Raw genomic sequence first — 20,320 nt, forward strand, 5'->3', positions numbered from 1 at the left:
TAACCGTACATTAGTGTCCCTGTTTTCCCACATCCTCTCCAGCGTTTGTCATTTTCCTTTTCTGTCATGTTAGATAATCTGATAGGTGTGAGGTGATAGCTCAGAGTTGTTTTCATTTGCATTTCTCTAATCAATAGCGATTTAGAGCATTTTTTCATGTAACTATTGACAACTGATTTCTTCTTCTTAAAACTGCCTGTTCATATCCTTGACTATTAATTAGGGAATGGCTCTTATTTTTCTAAATTTGGCTTAGTTCCCTATATTTTTGAGAAATGAGGCCTTTATCAAAGAAACATGTTATAATATTTTCTCAGTTTCCTGCTTTTCTTCTAATGTTGGCTGCATTAGTTTTGTTTTGCAAAGCCTTTTTTATTTCATCCAATCAGAATTATCCAGCTTACTTCTCATGATCTTCTCTATTTCTTGTTTGATCATAAATTCTTCCCTTAACCATAAGTCTAACAGATAAATTTTTCCATGTGCCCCTAATTTGCTTATGATAGCATCCTTTATATCTAAATCATGTATAGGTTTTAACCTTATATTGATATACAATGTAAGGTATTGGTCTATACCTAGTGTCTACCAAACTGCTTTCCAATTTTTCCAGCAATTTTTGTCAGACACTGAATTCTTGTCCCAAGAGCATGGATCTTTGGGTTTATCAAATATGAGATTACTGTGGTCGTTTACTACTGTTTATTGTGTACCTCATCTATTCCACTAGCCCACTACTTTATTCATAGCCAGTACCAGATTGCTTTGATTACCACTTTGTAACACAGTAGTTTGAAATCTTCCATTACTAGGCTGCCTTTCTTTACATTTTTTTAATTAAGGGAAGGCACTAGAATTAAAGGGAAAGGGAAAGACTTCCTTTCAAAGATGGGATTTTAACTGGAATTAATATTCTTTGAGGGAGATGCATATAATTTAATAGAAATTGTTCTGAATTTAAACTCAGAAGATTGAGAAGTACTAACCTGACATTTCCTGGCTAGATGTGGGCAAAATACTTTGCCTTGGTTTCCACAGCTGTAAAATCAGTACAATTCCAAAAGAATTCAGCCGGGAAGTCAGGAGAGACCCTTTAAATTTGGACCCTGGACAGCTAATAATCATGTAAGCCTGGGAAAGTCATTTAACCTCTTCAAGCCTGAATTTATTCTTCTGCAAAATGGGGAGAATGCTGACTTTGCAGGGTTGTTGAAAGTATCAAATGAGAGAATGTATATAGGGAAAACCCAGCAATGAAAATTGCAGTTTATAAGTGAGGTTCTCCCTCCATGTTCTCCCATTCTCTATCAAGTTGGTGGATGAGGACCCCACCATGATGAATACCCCTTTCAAGAGAAGAAATAACCCCTAGAAAGGGGTAACCCTGAAGGCAGAGATTTCTGGTAGAATGACTCACCCAGCAAAGATAAGGGAAAAGGACCTCTTTGGACAAAAATATTTATTGCTGCTCTTTTCATGGTGGTGAAGAATTGAAAACTGAGGGGATATCTATCAATTGGGGAATGACTTAACAAGTTGTGATATACATAATACTATAGTACTATAAGAAATGATGAGCAGGATGGTTTCAGAAAACCCTGTGAAGACTTATATGAACTGATACAAAGTGAAATGAGCAGTCAGAAGAACATTGTACCCATTAACAGCAATATTGTAATGATGACCACCTGTGAAAGGTAAGAACAAATACCTGATTTAGTATGCTCATCATTGATTACCAGACATCCAAACTACTTATGACGTCTTCACATGCTTGGGGTAGACAGCCTCCTAACTCACCACTGGGCTTGAGGTCAACAGCCATGCAGGCAGCTGAAGCAAGTGCTGTGGAGCACTTAGAGCTTGATGAGGTATCTAAGATACCAAGGTCATCTACTGTATCCCAGGCCATCGCTAGTCATTTTGACTTTTGTCTTGCCACTGGGCTTGGATGACTCTGGAAGACAAAGTGAGGCTGATGGCTTTGTGCAATTACCTTATTTAAATTCAATTCACTTGAAAGTTAAGCTATCATCTCATGATGTCACTGAAAACGGAGAACAACACCACTGACCATCCAGACCATTATAATTGTAAGAACAGTTAGTACAAAAATATATCCCCAGAAGTATGAGTCCCATTCTCTTGCAAGTTCATAAAGTTTAAAAAATTTTAAAATTGTTTTTACATGTAATTGGGGAAAAAAACAAATATGTATTATTTTTTTAAAAAGTTCAGGGGAAAGTAAGCTGGAGAGTGTATATGGCAAAGAGGTAACTCAGAGTTCCTAAATTCTGGAAGTCATTTTCTACCTTTGTAGGGAACTCTTGAAAAGCTCCCCATGGGTCTGTGTGTAGCTCTCTTCTGGGTGATGAGGGTTATTTTTTCTCTTTCTGCCATTTTACCCTTGGCTCCAGAGCTCTTCTAGGGATAGACTTCTAACATTGTTTATGGGAAGTCCAAATCTTTTGACTTTTCAAAGTTCTGCAAGGTCATCAATGGTGGTAGAGTTGACTCTTTTCTACCTGCTTCCCACAGGTTCCCTTTCAGGGGCTTAGCTGGAGCTACTGGCCAAGTGTTGGAATGCCAGATTCTGAACTGGCTTGACTACTTATCTTCAACCAACCAAATTTCCTGTGTGGAAGCATCTACTCTCATTCAATTCATAAGCAGTTTACTCCCCTGATTGATGGATTCTACAACTACATAAAAAGGGTATTCTCCTCTTATAAAGCTATCAGGGCATGGACCATCTTATTGGTTTTATTAACTGAGGCTGAAAGGCCTGAAGCACCCCATCTATGCGGTACTGAATTTTCAGGAACTTGCCCAAGGTCACAATCTAGTACATCAGAGATAGAATTTGAACTCAGGTGTCTTTCTGACCCTTGGAATAATTTTCTGTCTGCTTTGTCAACCCTAAAGAAACATGTAAATGGAAGTTATTATAACCCACCTCATAGTCTGTTGTGAAAAAAGTACTTTTAGAATGATAGATGTGTGGGGTTTTTGCTATTTCTGTGCCATTCCTATATGCCCTTTCTCTCTTCTTCAGGGTTTCTCCTCAGTAGACTTATCATCAAAGTCTAGGCTCCTTAAAAGGTATACGTGACATTTCAATGGTAGCTGGAATTTGAGGGTATCTAGGCAAAAGTCTAAGATATATGACTGCCATTCAGAAAGAGCAGAGATCCCAGCAAGTCTAGATCATCCTCCTTTCCTTTTAAGTTTAAAATAATGTGATTGTTAGATCCCAGGCTTATAATTCTATTTTTTTTCCTTTCTATTAAAATTTATCCCTTTCCTCTTTGAAGATAACACTTGGTTTTGCCTATTAATATATTAGTATATTAACAATATTAATTATAGTAATATTAATTATATTAATATAGCAGTGTATTAATATAATATATAAGGATTAATATAATTGTTTAGCTGATATTAGTCTATTCTTACAAATTCACCCCTTCAAAACATTGGGTCTTGGCCATCCGGTTCAATATATCTCCCAGGGTGTGACACAGTCCTGGGAAGCACAATCCTTGCTCAGAGAAGGTGATGTATTCTATCCAGTACCCCAATAGGAAACCTATTGTAAATCCCCTTTCTCTGAGCATCATACATACACCTCCCCCACTTCATCGTAAAGCATTATTCTTTAAAGGCAACATTGCATTTGCCCTTTTAGGGGAAGAGAAAACTGCCATTTCCACCCCCCCACCCCCCATCTCAGCCTTTTCCTTCTCTTAACCATGACCTATTTGTACGTATTTTGAGATGAAGAAATTACCATTGTACTTATTTTGAGATAAAGAAATTATCCTACTTTCTCTGCTCACCTCTAGGCTAGGTGAAAGTTCACATCTAGCTCCTCTGTCTCTTGCCTTCTCTCTCTCCTCTCAACTTTCTGCTGTTATTTTCCAACCAAAGATTTTGATTCACTTATAAGGGAACATGGCATTTAGTCCACAGAATATCAATTCATTTCTTCATCTTCCCTTGTCTTCATTCTTTAAAGTCTCACAAAATCTTTTTGACCTTTGAAGATTTCTCTTTTATGTAATTTCTTTAAAAAATGGTCTAGAAATCTGAAATAATGTTTCATTGCTTAGTCTTTCTAAATAATTGTAGTTATTTTCCTTTCTTGTGTTTTTCTTGTATGGAAATTTTTATTTAAAAGTTCCCTTTTGTTATATTAAATTCAATAATATTTTTCTAGATGTTAATAGTTTTTCCAGGAAATATTGAATTATGATCATGCCATCTGTTTACAAACATAGCACGTACTTTACAGAATACGATTCCATACTTTCTACAATGCCAAAAACCTGTATGGGATATTTTTTGGTGACATAATCTGCTCAGCTTTGTGAAACATTGCTTATGCAAGAATGTGTCAAACAACTTTCTTTTTAAAAGATCTATTTTTTTTTATATTGATGATTAGGCTTAGTTTTGTATAGGTCCTGGGAGAAAGTGAGTTTTGTTATTGCTCAGTTGTTTCAGTCATGTCCAACTCTCTGTGATCGCATTTGGGGTTTTCTTAGCCAAGATACTGCAGTGGTTTGCCATTTCCTTCTCCAGCTCATTTTACAGATGAGGAAACTGAGACAAACAAGGTGAAGGTACTTGCCCAAGGTCTCACAGAAAGTGTCTAAGGCCAGATTTGAACTCACAAGGATGAGTCTTCTTTTTTTTATTCTTTTTTTTAAATTTAATTAATTTATTTTCAGTTTTCAACAATCACTTCCAGAAGTGTTAAATTTTCTTCCCCTCCTTCCCTACGATGGCAAGCAATCTTATATGAGTTCTACACATACATTCTTACTAAACACATTTTCACATTAGTTATGTTGCATAGAAGAATTAAAACAAATGGGGGAAACCATGAGAAAAACCAAACCAAAACATAACGCAAGAGAAAACAGTCTGCTTCATTCTGCATTCTGATTCCTTAGTTTTTTCTCTGAATGTGGATGGCATTTTACCTCAAGAGTCCGTTGGGAATGTTTTAGGTTTATGCATTGCTGTGAAGGGCTAAGTCTATCACAAATAGTCCTCACACATTGTGGCTGTTACTGTGTATAATGTTTTCCTGTTTCTGCTCATTTCACTTAGCTTCAGTTCATGTAAGTCCTTCCAGGTTTTTCTGAAGTCTGACTGTTCATAATTTCTTATAGCACAATAGTATTTCCATTACATTCATATACTATAACTTGTTCAGCAGTTCCTCAACTGATGGGCTACCCTTGATTTCCAGTTCTTGGCCACCACAAGAAGAGCTGCTATAAATATTTTTGTACATGTGGGACCTTTTCCCATTTTTATGATCTCTTTGGAATACAGCCCTAGAAGTGATATTGCTGGGTTAAAGGGTCTGCACATTTTTTCTTTTTTAAAATGTTTATTTATTTATTTATAGTTTTCAATATTCATTTCCACAAAATTTTGAGTTCCAAATTTTCTCCCCATCTCTCTCCTCCCCACACCCCATAATGCCTTGCATTGTGATTACTCCTTCCCTCAATATGCCCTCCCTTCTATGACATCCCTCCCTTCCCTTGTCCCCATCTTCTCTCTTTTCTTAGGCAAGATAGATTTCTATACCTGTATTTCTATACCTGTATTTCTTATTTCCCAGTGGTATGCAAAAACAATTCTCAACGTTCATTCCTAATACTTTGAATTCCAACTTCTGTCTCTTCCTCCCTCCCCATCCATCCCCACTAAGAAGGCAAGCAATTCAATATAAGCTATATATGTGTAGTTTTGCAAAAGACTTCCACAATAGTCATGTTGTATTAGACTTACTATATTTCCCTCCATCCTATCTTGCCCCTGATTTATTCTATTCTCTCTTTTGACCTTGTCCCTCCCCTAAAGTGTTTACTTCTAATTACTCCCTCCTCCCATTTGCCCTCCCTTCTATCATCCCCCTCACCCACTTGTCCCCTTCTCCCCTACCTTCCTGTAGTGTAAGAGAGATTTTCATACCCAATTGAATTGTGCATGTTATTCCCTCCTTAAGCCAAATGCTAAGAGAGTAAGCTTCACTTTTTCCCTCACCTCCTCCCTTTTTTTCCTCCACTGAAAAAAACTTTTACTTGTCTCTTTTATGAGTGATAATTTGCCCCATTCCATTTCTCCCATTCTCCTCCCAATATATTCCTCTGTCACCCTTTAATTTTATTTTTTTAGATATCATCCTTTCTTATTCAATTCACCTTGTGCTCTCTGTCTATATGTGTGTGTGTGTGTGTGTGTAATCTCTCCAACTACCCAAATACTGAGAAAAGTCTCAAGAGTTACAAATATTATCTTTCCATGTAGGAATGTAAACAGTTCAACTTTAGTAAGTCCCTTATGACTACTCTTTCCTGTTTACCTTTTCATGCTTCTCTTGATTCTTGTGTTTGAAAGTCAAATTTTCTATTCAGTTTTGGTCTTTTCATCAAGAATGCTTGAAAGTCCTCTATATCATTGAATGACTATTTTTCCCTTGAAGTATTACACTCAGTTTTGCTGGGTAGGTGATTCTTGGTTTTAATCCTAGTTCCTTTGACTTCTGGAATATCATATTCCAAGCCCTTTGATCCCTTAATGTGGAAGCTGCCAGATCCTGTATTATCCTGATTGTATTTCCACAATACTTGAATTGTTTCTTTCTGGTTGCTTGCAATATTTTCTCCTTGACCTGGGAACTCTGGAATTTGGCTACAATATTCCTAGGAGTTTCTCTTTTTGGATCTCTTTCAGGAGGTGTGATCAGTGGATTTTTTCAATATTTATTTTGCCCTCTGGTTCTAGAATATCAGGGCAGTTTTCCTTGATAATTTCATGAAAGATGATGTCTTGGCCCTTTTTTTGATCATGGCTTTCAGGTAGTCCCATAATTTTTAAATTGTCTCTCCTGGATTTATTTTCCAGGCCAGTTGTTTTTCCAGTGAGATATTTCACACTACCTTCTATTTTTTCATTCTTTTAGTTTTGTTTTGTAATTTCTTGGTTTCTCATGAAGTCATTAGCTTCCATCTGCTCTATTCTAATTTTTAAAGAACTATTTTTTTCAGTGAGTTTTTGAACCTCCTTTTCCATTTGGCTAATTCTACATTTTAAAGCATTCTTCTCATTGGTTTTTTTGAACCTCTTTTGCCAATTGAGTTAGCCCATTTTTAAAGATATTATTTTCTTCAGCATTTTCTTTGGTGTCCTTTAGCAAGCTGTGGATTCTCTTTTCATGATTTTCTTGCATTACTCTCATTTCTCTTCCCAATTTTTCCTCCACCTCTCTTACTTGATTTTTAAAATCCTTTTGGAGCTCTTCCATGGCCTGAGACCATTGCATATTTGTTTTGGATGCAGAAACCTTCCTCCAAGGTGGCACAGTTGAGAGAGAGGAGCTTACTCCTCTCCCGACCTGCACACTGGTCTAGGAGCAACCAAAAACTTTTCTGCCCAGAATCTGCAATTAGAATTCTCTCACCACAACCACCTCCAGCTCTACCACACCACAGCTCCTCCTCACTCCAGGGTTGAGCTCAGGGCTGAGATTCAGACCAGTGGCTCAATTCCCCCAGGGGCTTTAGGCAGAGGTCTCCCAGGTCTGCCACTCAGGACTGAGGTTCATATCAACTGCTCACTTCCCTCAAGGGCTCTAGGCAGGGGGCTCCAAAAATGGAAGCTGCCACTGCAGTGCCTGCTGCCAGCAGTGTAGACCACTCTCCCCTCTCCTGGATGAAGGGACCTTCCCACTGACATTTGAAGCTGTCTGTGGTGTTTGTGGGTTGAGCAGTCTGGGAACTGCTGCTGCTGGTGGCTCCCTGAAGCCTGTTCTGGGTCCTGTCTCTGCTGGGCTGCACTCCATGCTGTGCTGTGCCCCTCACACTGGGCTGCGCTATGCTCCTCACCAAAGATGAGTCTTCTTGACTTCAAGACTCTGTCCCCTGTGCCACCTAGCCACCCCAAAGTGAAGTTTACCAGAGAGGGAAGGAGAATGTATCATCTGGGACATCCCATCTTGAACATTAACCCTCCCTTCTTTCTAACTTCCCTATCACTTTTGAGGGTAGCACCATCCTCTCAATCACACAAGTTTGCAACCTAGGTGTCATCTTCAACTCCTCATTTTCTCTCTTACCTCACACAAAGGCAGTTGCTGCAATGGATGCCTGGGTTAGGACATAACTGCCTTGTAAAGCCTAGCTCAGAATGAGAGGATCTGAGCATTTTCAAAGGAGAGAGATGGAGAGAGAGCGATAGAGACAGAGATGGAAAATGAGAGAGAGAAAGAGATAGAGATAGAAAGACAGAAATGGAAAGAGACACACAGAGAGAGACAAAGATGAGATAGAGAGAGAAAGAGAGAGGGAGAGAGAGAGAGAGAGAGAGAGAGAAGAGAGAGAGAGAGAGAGAGAGAGAGAGAGAGAGAGAGAGAGAGAGAGAGAGAGAGAGAGAGAGAGAAATGAAGTAGTGTTAGAGACAAGACCCACAACTGGCTATGGGGGTGGGGGATGGTTCCAAACTTTCTTCCCATCTTTCATTTGTTAGATTGATAAACACCTATTGAACTTCCCCTTTGGAGACCACTGAGGTATACTGTGCATTTTTTGTTGTTCTTTGAAGGGCAGTGTGGTATAGTAGATAGGGTATAAGAATTAGAGTCAGGAAAATCTAGGTTTAAATTCTTTTCATTTAAATTCTTTAAATATCAGACGTTGTCAGATATATACTTGCTGGGGATGGAAGCTCAATTCCATGTGGACAGTCTCGGGCGGGTAAAGGTGGGAACTTCTAAATCTTAGAGTTCTCATGAGGCCCCCCAGAAAACAGCAGGGAATCGAGGAGTGAGACCGAGCAATCTCGTGTATTTCCGCCTCTTCCCGTGAGAAACGTGATGGGAGGAGCATCCCCCTCGAGACTGTCCCGGGTCTGGGCACATCTCTTGTTATCTAACAGGCACGGTATTCAGATGCAAACTATGCGGCTGGAGAGCTTAATTGGGGTCAGGAAAGCCTGAAGGCACTCTTATCTCGGAGGGGCCCTGACAGACAGAAGGCCTCTCCTCCCTTTTCCTCTCTCCGCTCTCCCCTCCCCCTCTCTCCCCACTTACACTTCTACTTCCAATCTCTTACCGTAAGATCTTTGCCTCCTTGGGAGATTTCTCTCTCCCTCCTAAGGAAGAGCTTCCCCTGCACATGTAACCGAGACCCTGAATAAAGCCTAACCCTTGTTCGACTCTGGAAAGTCTCTTCTCTCATACGTTTATCCGGTTTGGCCAGCCGAAGACCTGGGACAGGTAAGGTAAGACTCAGGTAGCCCTCAGGCCTCTAGGCCTGGCATATACTAGTTTTGTGATTCCACCTGATAGGGATATTGTGAGGATCAAATGAGTTAATGTGTGTGTGTGTGTGTGTGTGTGTGTGTGTGTGTGTGTGTGTGTATACCTGTCTTCAAGCATTTGAAATGATGGTATGTGGAAGAGCAGTCACACTTGCTTGACCTCAAAGAGAAAAACCAATGGCGATGGGCAGAAGTTGCAGAAAGGAAAATTTCAACTCAATTTAAGGAAAATGTTTCTAATACCCAGAGCTAATCAATAGAATGGGATGCTTTGGAATTACCCATCAGTGTGCAGGAAAAGCAGAGATCACTGTTTTGGAGGCATAGGAAGCATTCCTTTTTATTTGCTTGGAAAGTTCTTTTTTATTGTGAACATAACTCTCATCAACCCAAATAAGCACACACAGAGGACAAGAAACAGGATTGTTTAAGAAGCTGACTTTGAGTGTCTTCTTCAGTTAGCTTGGATGAAATGACTTTGGTGGTCTCTGACATCTCTGAGATCCTTCTCATACTCACAAGATTCCCTTCCCAATCTGTCTTGACATCCATAAAGCACTACTAGAGCTTCACTGTAAAACTTTCTTTGGACTTTTTTTCTTAGGACTCCCAAACTCTTAGATTTCATAAAAACAAAAAAGTTCCTCCCCACACTTCCCAAATGTGAAAATAAGAAACTGGAAAGAAATGTTCATTAGAGTAATATTCCCCTAGTGTAACATCTGGCATCCAAGTGGGGAGGTTTAAATATTAAGCTTGATCAGTTTCTAACACAAGTCATTTTGCTATAAGGGAAAAAAATTAAGGAGACAACTTTTAGGCTAATTCAGGTCATTCAGAAGTCCATGATAATCTTGTCGGTCTTTCGGTATCAATTGGCTTAGAGCGCTTTGAAGTCTCATTAATGTTAATCATCTACCAGCTTTAGGAATATAGACAATCACAGTCTAATGATGTTACTCAGGCATTAATTACCCTTTTGAGTAAGTCAACTTCTTTTACATTTATAGGCAATGGAGAAATCTAAGTTATTTCAAAGACGTGGATTTATACAGCAAGGGACCACATACTCCTACATTTGGAGACTCCTTAACAAAGTTTTAATGAAATCCTAACAGCACAAATTGAAGCCTCATTATGATACTGTCCTTAGAGTCTGGGACTACTGAGTTTTTAATAGGGGCCAGGGAAGACTGGATTATTTGCAGTGGAACTGAATTGTTTGTTAGTGTTAGTGATCTTCTGATATGTAAACAAAGTCAGGAGTTGTAACAAGGATATGGGACATCTAAAGAAAACATTATAAAACATGCATCTATTAGCCAGTTACACCATACCAATATAGACAGGCTTGTATCTTTATATTCTTGCCTAGCACAAAAATTAACCAGTTACAGTACTTGAAAAAGTAGCATGGATTTAAGTACACTTTTGAAATCTTTGTCATGGAAGCTAGGTATAGCCGCATCTTTATTTCTCACAACATTACAGAGCTGGAATCTTCATCATCATTGAACCAGCAGACAAAAAGAAACTATTACAGTGAGATCTTATTTTAATTGTAACAAGCATGTAGCTGTTCAGTTGTGTCTGACTCTTTGTCACTCCATGGACCATACTATCTATGGTGTTTTCTTGGCAGAGATGCTGGAGTGGTTTGTCATTCCCTTCTCCAGTTTTACAGATGTGGAAAGTGAGGTAAAGAGGATTAAGTCATTTAATGACACACCTAGGGTGACACACCTGGTAAGAGTCTGGATTTGAATTCAAGTCTTCCTGACTACAGGCCCAGTCTTCTATCCTGACTTCAATGATCTATCTATCTATCCACTGGGCCACTAAGCCGTCTCCAAAGCAAAGAAGTTAAAGGACTTGCCAGGGTCACACAGTAAGTATCTGATTCTTTTGGTCAATTGAGGGACATCCCATGCATTATTTATCTTCATCCAATAATCACAGATGTTTCCTCTTCCCAAACTGATTAAGGATTTGTTTGAACCTAGTTTACACTTTGGTTGATTCATCTAAGAAATCTAAGACTACTGTTGTTTATAATAGTTGGGATGGGGGTTCCTAACCTAGCATTGTAGGATTTGTTGTCGTTTGATGTTGAATTGATTTGTCCTTGGTAGACACCCTTGTTTAGCCAAACTATCTTATCTCTTGAGAAAGAAAGAAGAACTAGCAGACAGGCTAGGGTCAACTTTCATGAATCCTTGAGTTAATGAACACATTTTGGGAAAAGGAAAAGCAATAGGATAGGAAGGGTTTCAATTGAGGGAGCAGTTTAGAGTAGTGGAAAGACTTGGTTCTATTTCCAACTCTACCACTGGCTCTGTGGTTCTCAATTTGATTCAATGTCAATTTCTTCATTTATGCAATGGACTATTAGCCAGTTACACCATGCCAATATAAACAGGCTTGTATCTTTATATTCTTGCCTAGCACCAAAATCAAACAGAGTCACTGCACTCTCAGTGGTTTATTCTTTGTGAAAAATGCTTTGTATACTTTAAAGTATGGCATAGTTGTGTTATTTTTAGTAAGAAAAATGATTGGCAAATTAATTTTTTTTGTACATAAAGGTTCTTTTCCTCTTTCTTTTATCTCTTTGGGATTTCAGCGTAGTAGTGGTATCACTGAATCAAAGCTTATGTTCATAATTGTTTGTACTTTAGGGTTCATTGAAAATTGATAAGGTATATATTGGTGTATAAGGATTTTAAGCATTATATTTTGGGTTAATAGGATGCTAGAGGAGGTCCCAGGGTCATAAGCTGAGAGCTAGATCGGCCCTTAAAGATGATCTAGTCCAACCCCCTAGGTGAAGAAAATGAAACCAAGGAAGGTTAAATGACTTGCCCAAGATCATATAGGTAGAATGCATCAGAGGTATGATTTGAACTCCAGTCCTCTGACTCAAGCCAGTGACTGCTACTTTCATTTGACCATATTTTATTTACTGCTAAGAGTCTGAGTATGAATTAGCTCAAAGCCCCCAATCAGTACACCATGAAAATAGCTTCTTCTTTCTAAGAGTTCTTTCCAGGAGACGAGTTTTCAAAAGTCTCTCCAAATCCTTTCCCTCTGAATTAAGAATGGCTTTGCTTTGCAGAACTGATATATTACTGAGATAAATAAAAGGAGAACGTGTAGCAAACAAGCAACCAAAATGCCATTTATTAATAAAAATCCATATTATGGCATGTGCTGTTGGAGAAATCAGAAATTGGTAACACATAGATTAGTAATGAAAATACAAAAATCACAAGAGATTCAAGAAATCAGTAAGACAGCACCACAAATGAATTACACCATCAGATCAGGGGTATGGGTGATAGGGTAATACTCTGAGTAACAATCATGGTAGGAAGATCAACTTCCACACGCTGAGACAGAGAACTCCAGAACTAACTATATGAGAAAGTGTTGGCAACTGTCTTGCCCACAACAAGAATCCATATGGATCCTCCAATGTTTACACAATACAGCAAAAAGATAGTAAAGGGCAATCAGGGTAAAGGATCACCCTCCTCCTTTTTAAAACTAGTGCTGTAGCATACATGGGAAAGAACAAAGCATGGATGGTTCTCTGTTCCTCCTAACCTGTGTGGTGAAATACAGAGAGACGTGCAACACAGTAATCAGAAGACAAGGGCACAGATCCAGCTGAAATCAAATACCATGAAAGTCGTCAGTTGCATGATCAAGATCATCAAATTCCAAGTGGATAAAAAAACACTGACAACAGTGAACCAAACAAGAAAAATCTCAGTTCCACATGTCTTAACACTTTACATTCAGTGTGTCCATGTAATAGAGGAAGCTGTAGCCTTCAGTTGAATATATAATGGGAAAAAGGCAGTAGGGATATTTACGGAGGGGAGGGTTCTTTTCACCAAGATAATCTGTATCCCAGCAGCTAGCACATTTCAGCTATACAGGATACAATGCTTTGAATACAGTAGGTGCTTAATAAATGCATGGTCAGAAAAAGTTGTTACATGAAAGCAAAGCATGAGAGTGTTATCAATATCTCAGACATTAGACATGGATGCCAGGATCTGGTTTCCTCTTTCCCATGTGCATATAATTTACTGAAGAATATAGGCATTGGAGGTATCCAGACCTGACCCGTAATTCTAACTCCAGCTGCCAACAGACAGACCATGGTTCATTTTCTGGTCATCCCCCATTGGTGCTGCTGTCAAAGCCAGCAAGCTGACACTGTCTTTCCCCAATTGCAAGGTGATTCCATCCTCCATGGAGAAAAATGTCCTCTACTTGCCTTCTTAATAATACCATGCTACTAATTAGTTTCATTTCCTCACCATTTCCCTAAGTGCCTAGAAGCCTTTCATGGTTAGTTCTTACTAGTGCTTTTGGTACAATATTTCCAGTTCTGAAGGTTCACCCCTAGCTGGGGTCTTCCAACTACACATATGATCACCAGTGTTACAAGACATGCTTGTGAGAAGTCATGCATCAAGGGATGGTGGCTCTCATACCTAGATAAGTATGTTGTCTCTAAGTCAAGTTGCCTTTGGCACACATGCTTATTTATATGCCAATAAGGCTACGTCAAAGATTTAAAAAAAAAAGCAAGCCGAGCATATGATGCACCTACAGTAGTTAAACTGACCTCTGGCCATAGCATTATATTAAAATCACGTATTTGTGACTTCATCATGAACAGATGTGGCCAAATCACGCACCTGAGCTACCAGATAAGAAATCCCTAAAAGAAATGCCTGACATACGTTGTCAGGAAGATGCCAAGGGAGGACAGATGGACATAGCAAAAGGAATCAGGAAGCACCCAGCTGTCTTCTGCTCAATTCTAGCTGGATTCTTTCCTGGGTTTTTCTGTAATTTGCCCCAATTCAATACAACATATACATTTCTGGAAATCCCAATAGCTCTAAAATTCACAGCAAGTAAGAGAACCGGCTACTCTACTATCAGGTAATAGGTATGTGAAACCTGGGAGAGCAAGATACCATGGTGGGTTTTCTAGGAAAGACTCAAGTCTAAAGTGCATCCATGACTATGTGGACAGCTATTGAATGGGAAAGCATGCAGACATTTGACAAAGAAGGACTTGGTGCATTGATGCTTTCCTTTATATATACATTGATTCATTTCTCTAGATAGCATGGGAGTCAGGAAAGGAAAACTCACTCGGACCTCACTCTGGGGTAAACAAACAAACAGTGATTTGCTCTGAAATGCTGACTAAGTCTTCAGCTTTTTCAGATCTCAATTTTCTGCACTATTAAAGTGAGCACTTATCTTTGCCTGCTAGCTGCCAAGGGAAACGTTCTGACAGGGGCTGTGGGAAAGTCCTAGGAAGCATTTGGAAACTCCTTATAGAAAAGTGCACTAACAGAGTGAAGTGTGAATAGCAGTTATCAGATGGTAATCGTGCTTGGAAACAATAAAAAACAAAAAATCCCAATGACAGTGCATGGGTCAGCAAACCAAGGCTAAGTCATCCAAGGGCTTAGGATAGGCAAAGGGGAACTGGAGGTGAATACCTTCAGATCATAGGATTTGGAATTGAAAGGTACCACTGAAATGATCTAGTCTGACTCCTTCCATTTTACAGAAATAGAGACATAGAGAAATGAAGTCACTTCCTTAAAGCTGTCGTGTGTTAATGGCAGAACTGGGATCTGAACCCCAGCCTTCCAAGCTTAAATCCAATGTTTTTCCCATTGTACCACATTGCTTTCTTTTTAAAAAATCATCATATTCCTATCAGCTCATACATGAAGTCCTAGTCTCCCCAGATCACCATGATAAAAAGATTCATTTGCCGATGTTGAAAAAAATGAACATGGACACCCACAGAAACACCACCTGCTCAATGTTTCCTGTCCTGACAGCCTCCCTTGGTTCTTCCCTGGATGAGGTAGCTCAGCTGTGAGTTGAAGCATGTGATACAGTGCAGGCCACCACTCAAAGCTATAGTTTTCCCTTTTTCCACAAGATTATAAAAATACCAGTAACCTTTTTTTAATTATTATTATTATTTTTACCATTTATAAAAAGATTCTTAGAAAAAATACAGATGGGTTGCTGCCATCAAACTTCAGTTCCATCTTGTAAATTGTTATGAACTTTGACTTCCAGATTGACTCGTTTGATTGTAACACCTTTGAATTTGTAGGCCCCCTCATTCTCACTCAAGAGATTGATGTTTCGCACAGTGCAATACTGTCTGTTCATGTTCTTTTCCAGCCTGTCAGGGTTTCTCTTGGTTATGTCTATCTTGGTATTCAGAGGGTATTCCTCCAACATGTCCTCTGGAGCTCTTTTCTTCTCTTGTTTTTGGCATTTTCTGGTGATGAAATATGTCACCAAAAGCACCAGCAGCAAGAGCATGACGGCAGCAAGGGCGCTCCCGATTGACGCTCCGGTTTGGGACAAAGAGGCGGCCACAACGGACTCCTGCATCTCCAGATTCAATGATTTCATGTTGGTGCCGTTCTTGGTCTGGTCCCCTTCATTGTCGTAGATGAGGGAATCATCAAGGGTCAGTCGGCCTGAGTGGTCCACAAAGTCCCTGCGGCTGCGCCTCACTGCCGAGGTGAGAGACCGCTGAACTCGTGGACCGGATACGGTGTCAGGGCCAATGATGTAGATGACCTGGAGATACCACTGGTGGCCTGCTTCCACCTGAAAGGAGAGAAGGGCAAAGCACTCACTTAGATGGAAAATGAGTAACTGTGAGTGGCAGAGAAAATGGTATGATAGATAAAAATATTCGATAATGGTATGAAAGGTAATAGAATATAGATAAAATAGATAATCGCTAGAAGAAAAACAATAACAGTTATGGTTCTTTATAATTACTTATGGAATTGTGGATCAAAGAGCCTGGGCCTGACTTTAAGCCCTAATATTATTTTTCTAATTATTATTTTCTAATATTATTTTTGCATGAATATTTATTAGTAGAAATATTTTTCCTTAAAAAAAATCTGGTGTTTATATAGTCACTTTAATGACTCATGACTTTTATCAATTATTTTATGTACTTCCCTTATTGGCACAGTTCAGAGCCTCTCTACCAATTGGTAGATGCTCTTTGAAAGTTGCCATAGCTAGGGATGGGGATGGGGGGTGGGGTGAGGGGGAAGGTGTGCCTTCTTATAATCCAGGCTCCTGGAGAGGCTATGGCTGGTAGATCTCTTAAGCTCCAGAGTTCTCAATTGCATTAGGGCTAAACCAATTGAGTGTGTGTCCACTAATCTGACATCAATATGGTGAGCACCATGTTGTTTAAGGAGGGGTGAACAAGCCCGGGTCGGAAACAGAGTAAGTCAAACAAAGCTCCCTTGCCCATCAGTAGAGGTATACAGCCTATTAATGTGTGTCGTACTTCCAATCTGAATGAGATAGGAAAAGTTGCTCTGGCTAAAAAAGTCATCATCCTACAGTCTACCAAGAGATGCAGCAAGGTATAGTGAATAAAGAGAATGTAAGACTTGGTGTCAGGAAGACCTGGGTTTGAATCCTGCATTGTCACCTGAGAAAGTCACTTAAAATCTCTGGGCCTCAGTTTCCACAGCTATAAAATGAGGGGGTTGGATTTGGTGATCTTTAAGGCCCATTTCAGCTCTAAATATCTGACCTCCAAACCCAGTTCAGATAGCAGACAGTTCATTGCCAATATTATACATGATGCCTCTCCAGAAGAAGAAAACCTTACCTCGGACACTGATGTGCGCTGACATTGCCTTGGGAAACCCAGAACTATCTTGCCAATCTAATGAGATGTTAAAGTAGGACCTTGGTGGAGTCTACATTTTTCTCATTATAGTTATTCTATTGTGTCTGAATGCATAATTACTACATTATCTCTACATTGTGTTCATACAGAAATGACATTTTTTTCAAAAAATAATTTGCGTTGTTTTGATTTGCATCTCTCTAATCAATAGCAATTTAGAGCATTTTTATATGACTAGAGACAACTTTAATTTCTTCCTCTGAAAACTGCCTGTTTATATCCTTTTGACCATTTCCATCTCAGGGAAGGAAGGGAAGAAAATCTGAGGTTTATGGAAGTGATTGTGGAAAACGGAAAACAAATTAATTTTAAAAAATAATTTGAGATTTCAGAAACCATGATGACATGACAGTACCTATTTTAGAATACAAAGAATTCTTGGCACTTTCAAAATAATGCTGTAAAAAATAATTGAACCAAACTAAAATTAACTAAGTAAACTAAAATGTCCATATTCCACTTCTGAACTCGTAGTTGTTTCAAATCAAGCATACTTCAATCGTTCGGTGGACCAAGGATCTCATCGATGGAGGTGCCCTCTCATGTCCCATCCATATTCTGTGAGGTTGCTGTGCAAGCTCTCCCAGCAATCCTTTTCAGTGGTCCTCCTAATGTGCTTGGAGCCTTCCTCTTCCCCTCTTGATGTTGCAGGTAGACCAGAAGAGCAGATGAGCTGTCAATTGGTTAGTCTTCACCCTCATTACGTGACTAGTCCACCTCTGTTCTGGTCATTTATCTCTGTATAACACCTTATATATCAGTTTCTTGGGCAATTCTTTGGTAGTTATCTCATTTGATCCTCATAAAATCCTGGAATAGGTGCTATTGTTATCTCCATCTCACAGGTGAAGAAATTGAGACAGATAGCTGCGCCCAGGGTCACACTGCTAATGGCTGAGACTGGATTTGAGCTTAGGTCTTCCTGACTTTAGCTACTGCACCATCTAGCTGCCCCAAATAGATTCTTTCATTTAAATATTTACCAAGCACTTTATCATGTGCATAGAACATATACAAGATGCTATGCTAATTGGATATTTCCCAGGTCATCCCATGAAGGACAGCGATAAGGGACAGATCTAATGGAAAGACTTTTATTCCCTCTGAATTGCCCTTACTTCCCCTCCCATGCATATGTCAGATTTGATGCAAATGCCAGAAATGTGAGATCTGGGATTAGGATACAAAAATGGGGAAAGTGGAATTTGACACTGGAGGCTTCTGTAGGTTCCTAACATACCAGCTGTCTCCATCTCTCCAGATGCCTGTGTGATGTCTGTGGCACCACAAAATGTGTACTCATTCCTTTGGGAGCTAAGCCTGACTCATTCACATGCCTAGAGAACTGGCTGTGCAGATTGCCTGACCCAGCCCATGGTCTGAATCAGACAAAAAAAGAATCCCAGTGAAAATGGCCACTAGGTACACGGCCTTGATGCAATTGAAGGCAGTGACACAGGTCATTGAAATATCATTGAATATTGGAGCAGGGGGGTATCTTAGACACTGTCTACTTTCACTTCATTTTCTAGATGATGACTGATGATTAGATAGATTGTGACTTGCCCAAGTTTGTATGGCTAATGAACAGAAGGGCTGGGAATGGGAGTCATCTGATTCCACTATACCATGTAATCATTTTGGCTCAGTAGATAGTTTCATGAGTTGCTGAGGCCAAAAATGTTCATCTTCCAGAAGCTGACCTGGAGATGTTGTGACTCTCCATACCTGGTTGGACAGAGTCTGTGCCTAGACCCCTATCTGAAGCTTTTCCAGCTTGGCAGAACTTGCCAAAACTTGTGCCCGGTGATGTCTTGGGTAATCTAGGGTCACTTGCACATAAGAATGAGGCATTACAGTAGGACTGTAGGTGAGGTCTTAATCCCCCTCAAAGACATTATAAAAAGATAAAGCTCAGAGTCAATCCTAGTCCTTTCTGTGATGTTTAAAAGAAACTGAGTTCTTTTCTTGGTTATTTCTCATAAAACCCACCTTATAAAGTGCATCAACTTTCAGAGTAAATCCATCCACACCTGGCATGTTACTGACCATGTGGAAATCAGATAAATCAGAAGCAAAGTGGGCATCAAAAGGCACATCGTGGAAGTATTTATCAATGACTTCTGGCTGACTTCGATCCTAGAATTTATAGGAGAAACAAAATAGTTTAGAGCAACGGAAATATTCATTCATTCATTTAACCAGCGTTTATTAGGTACATGTTTTGTGCAAGACATTGTACCAGGCACAGGGAAAAGAAAGACAAAATGAAAACTCGTTCATGACCTCAAGGAGATTGCATTCTTCCTGTGGGAGGGTACAACATTTAAGTAAGATAAATAAATACAATATAACTTGAGGGAGGAAGCATTAACCATGAGAAGAACCATGAAGTGAAGGAGTCTAGCAAGATGGAGGAAGAGTAGAGGAAGAAAAGAAGGGAAGGGAAGGGGAAGGAAGGAAGGCTCAGAGGGAGGGAGAAATTAAAGAATGAAAGCAAGAAGATCTGCTGTACTAGTCCATTTGAGAGGTGATGAAGGTTTGAGACCCCATGGGTAGTGTCCATATGACATGATGAGGACAGATGGAAGAGATGTTGTGAAGGAGGAAGTGAGAACACTTGGCAATGGATTATAAGCAATAGGAAGAGTGAAGAAATTCTCCTGATATATATTATCTGATGACCATTTGAGCAGGTGAACTCTAGGAAGAGAAAACCTCCTTCAGTTTGGCTCCCATGAGGGATCAATAAGAAGGTGCTGGGGTTGTATCATATCCAAGCACAAGGTCAGAATCTCTGAGATTGAAAGACCATTAGAGGTCATCCAGTCCAACCTAGACCTGAACAAGAATCTCCTCTACAACATACTCATTAAATGGTCATTCAGCCTTTGCTCAAAGACCTTCAGTTAGGGAAATTCATTCTCCCTCCCAAGACAGCCCATTCTTCTTTGGGATGGTACTGACTATTAAGAAGTATTTACTGATGTCAAGCCTAAATTTTTCTCCTCGCAACTTCTATCCATTACTCAGGGCCTCACTTAGTCCTCTAGGTTTATATAGAACAATATATATATGACAACCTTCTAGTTAAACATCCCTAAGTTCTTTCAGATGATCTTTAAGTAGCACGATCTGAGGACCTTCACCCCTTAGCTGTCTTCCTCTGGACACACTAGAGCT

At 39.5% G+C, this 20,320-nt stretch overlaps 1 protein-coding gene across 3 annotated transcripts in view; it reads right to left on the minus strand.

Annotated features, from left to right (window-relative positions):
* Window positions 1-12,492: 12,492 nt before the first annotated feature.
* The window catches only part of FRAS1 (Fraser extracellular matrix complex subunit 1), a 469,972-nt gene continuing 462,144 nt past the window's right edge, over window positions 12,493-20,320 (minus strand). For all 3 annotated transcript variants that reach the window (XM_072623600.1, XM_072623599.1, XM_072623598.1), the window contains 2 exons: window positions 19,130-19,276; window positions 12,493-16,020 (listed from right to left, as the gene is read on the minus strand). In XM_072623600.1, the coding sequence (XP_072479701.1) occupies window positions 15,427-16,020; window positions 19,130-19,276 (741 nt within the window). In that variant the 3' untranslated portion in view covers window positions 12,493-15,426. The remainder of the gene's footprint in view (window positions 16,021-19,129; window positions 19,277-20,320) is intronic.

Source organism: Notamacropus eugenii, chromosome 7, assembly GCF_028372415.1.
Source record: "Notamacropus eugenii isolate mMacEug1 chromosome 7, mMacEug1.pri_v2, whole genome shotgun sequence".
NCBI lineage: Eukaryota > Metazoa > Chordata > Mammalia > Diprotodontia > Macropodidae > Notamacropus > Notamacropus eugenii.